A 3,178-nucleotide genomic window follows, 5' to 3' on the forward strand; every position below is an offset into this window, starting at 1 on the left:
TGGGATGGGATGGGATGGGATGGGATGGGATGGGATGGGATGGGATGGGATGGGATGGGATGGGATGGGATGGGATGGGATGGGATGGGATGGGATGGGGAGTCAATTACAAACCCTTTGCCAGCTTCAACACGTGAAAAACTATAAAGCATCCAAGCTGGATTCCTTTTTGAGTTGGTGTAATTATAAAAATATACATACAAAACCTCAGTTTAGTGATTTTTAAAAAATACTCAAATAAGAGAGTATATTTTTTATGTAGTGCAAATTTTAGTAAATGTTTACAAAAAGTAATTTTTTATAATTAGCGCAACAGTGATGCTCATGTGACCTGATTTGATTTTTCTTTTTACCTGGTTGTACTTGGGTAATAAAACACCGGATAAAACAACCTGTATTGATATGGTTAGTTATAGTTCTCTGCAACGGAATTAATAAAGCACTAAATGCACTGTAGCATTCTAGGACAGTGGGGTTTTTTATTTATTTGGAAGCCCTTCATTACTTAATGGCAATTTTAGTTAATCTCTTCTGACATCTCTTTATGTGCATCTACCCACCAGGTGCCAACGTGCAGAAAGGAAAGCATTTGCAAACTCCACTCCATGCTGCTGCCCAGCATTCTAGTACAGAGATTGTAAACTTACTCCTTGAATTCGGGGCAGACATAAATGCCAAAAATTCAGATTTTGAGAGGCCTGTTGATTTAGCTGCTCCTAGCAGTTTAGTGGAGAGACTGCTGCTCTTCCATGAAGGTAAATTTTATGTGTGTGTTTTTGCAACTGTAATGTGTAGTTTTAAAAAAAAAAAATTTAAAAAAAACCCAACCCAACAACCCAAACAACACATGTTATAGATGTTACATTGTGCTTTATTAAATGAATGTATTAGCATTCAGGTAATTTCCTTTTTAACTATAAAAGTAATCAGGAATATTTAGTCTCAGGCTAGATAGAGCCCATTGGCCAAGCAGCATCAACATTTATACAAGCTGAAAAAGTATCATATTGTGTTTTTTTTATATTTACACCAGTTGACATTAAAGCTATGTTTTTATTGGCTGTTACAGACTTTGTTAAAAAGAAACTGAGTATTTAAATTTCAGATTAAAAATATATTTCATTTTGGTCAGCTGTCACAAAATCTTTAAAAATATATTTTTAAGTGCATATAAAGGACTTTATTTTTATTGTGGGCAAAATTATAAAAAAAAATCTCTTTTTCTAAATTTTCTCTACGAAATTATAAGAACCTAAGAAATAGGAGTTGAAACTCTTAAAGGTCTGTTGCCTTGGAGAGAGAATATCCCTAAGGGAACTGGATTTGTTCAGACTGACCTATGTATAATGTAAAAATAAGCCACAAGGGAAAGAAACTATTTCAGTAACTGGGCATCTCTTCATAGGTGAACTGATGAGTAACACTGATTCATGTTTTCCTCAAGGAAACAACTCTGTAGTCTGAATGCTATTAACAAAACCCCTCCAAAACTGTAGGTTTTCACAAATTTACCAAGACTAGTAGTATTTTTGAAAGTCACAGCAAAGATACAAAAAAAAAAAAATTACTTGGCAAGAAACAGATATGGATTTATAGTCCAGAGAAAACAGCAATGTTCACTTTGAGGGAGTGGGGGGCAGAGGGATAGAGGCATTGTGATGAGCTAGTAAGATCACTGAACATGATTCAGGGGCTCAGGGTATTTTGGCTGCTTATTTTTGTTGCAGTGATGCATCAGTAGTGCAGCTTGTAGTGCTGTAGCAGGTATGTCATCTGCTCTGTGAATTAAAAAAAAACAACAAGAACCTTGCAGTTTTTAAACTTATTTTCTGGAAGTAGGTTTTTAATTTAAAAGCACTGACCTTACCTTGCTTTTTTCAGTATTTCCCTATTTCCCTAACTATGAACAAGGTTTCAGCAGCCCCAGTCTTTATCTTTGAGGGCAGAAAGGCAGTGAAGGAAAAGGAATGAAGAAAAAGGCCACATTTGCAAAATGTGAACATTTTTTTAAAGAAATCCCATTATTGTGCAAGACTGCTTTACAACAAAGTCCTGGCTTTTATAGCTGTGTAATTAAACTCCTTCTTTTACTGTTTGCAGCCACACCATCCTCTCTGTGTCAGCTCTGCCGACTACGCATCCGAAATTACATAGGAAGAGCTAGACTGCATCTTGTTCCACAACTCCAGTTGCCAACAATACTGAAGAATTTCTTACAGTACAGATAATGTAGTAATTAAGTGTTAGAAAATTAAATAGCAAGTACTTTTTCTCCTCTCTGTTTATTGTATGTTTTATCTAAAGAACTGCTGGGCGGAAAAAGAGCCTTTTGCATATTGCTTAAAAAAATTGTATCTTTGACATCTGGTGTTGGTAATGTAATAGTAATTGGGAGCCATTCAGCAACTAGTACCAAGGTGCTAATAAAGCTGAATTGAATAAGTGTGCTGATACTCTGGGACATGATTATATAGCTTTACCTTAATACTCAATAGCTTAATGCTGTTAATTCTGTGTTTATATTTTAAAAATCTCTTTGACACACCTGAACCACAAAGAGTTTCTTCATTATTATTTGTTAAGTTTGTCCATTTGGAGTCAGTATTTTATGTGTTTTTAAATTTCTATTGTTCATGTATCTAAAAATACTTGGTGATATGTGCACTGTATACATTGATAAAAATAAAACAATTGGATGTCCTTTTTTTTCTTTTTCTTTATATAGACTATTCATTAATGAAAAACTTCCTTTATTCTTCCTCACTGCCTGTGCTGTGAAATGGAATTAAGCTGCTGTGAACATGATTTCCATTTTTTATAGAATTATTGATATAAATCAATAAATATAAATCAATAGTTCATTGATACAATTAGTAGCTTTAAAAATTCCAGAGGAATATTTCTCAAAAGTCTTAATGCTGAGGTACTTTTGATCTCCTCTTGTAAAACAAAATCATATGGGCTCTTTCCTTATCTTTCATAACAATGCTGTATCACAGCTCATTGGCATATTAAATAATTATTTGCCTCAGGGAAAGGCAAATTTTAATGTGTCGTATATCTGTGAGGTTTCTGAAGCAATATTGTGGAGATGTGGATAATGAATCTTTGAGCTCAAGTTCAGGAGATGGATGCAAGGTTCCAGAAATGTATCAGTTCTCTGTATCAGGAGGGTTAT

The 3,178-nt window shown here is 34.4% G+C and overlaps 1 protein-coding gene across 6 annotated transcripts in view; it reads left to right on the top strand.

Moving 5' to 3' along the window:
* The window catches only part of ASB5 (ankyrin repeat and SOCS box containing 5), a 39,983-nt gene extending 37,283 nt beyond the window's left edge, over window positions 1-2,700 (top strand). For all 6 annotated transcript variants that reach the window (XM_027898402.1, XM_027898399.1, XM_027898404.1 and 3 more), the window contains 2 exons: window positions 564-755; window positions 2,101-2,700. In XM_027898402.1, the coding sequence (XP_027754203.1) occupies window positions 564-755; window positions 2,101-2,228 (320 nt within the window). In that variant the 3' untranslated portion in view covers window positions 2,229-2,700. The remainder of the gene's footprint in view (window positions 1-563; window positions 756-2,100) is intronic.
* Window positions 2,701-3,178: the final 478 nt, after the last annotated feature.

Source organism: Empidonax traillii, unplaced genomic scaffold, assembly GCF_003031625.1.
Source record: "Empidonax traillii isolate 1590-97213 ecotype Southwest subspecies unplaced genomic scaffold, ASM303162v1 scaffold595:size452941, whole genome shotgun sequence".
Lineage (NCBI taxonomy): Eukaryota > Metazoa > Chordata > Aves > Passeriformes > Tyrannidae > Empidonax > Empidonax traillii.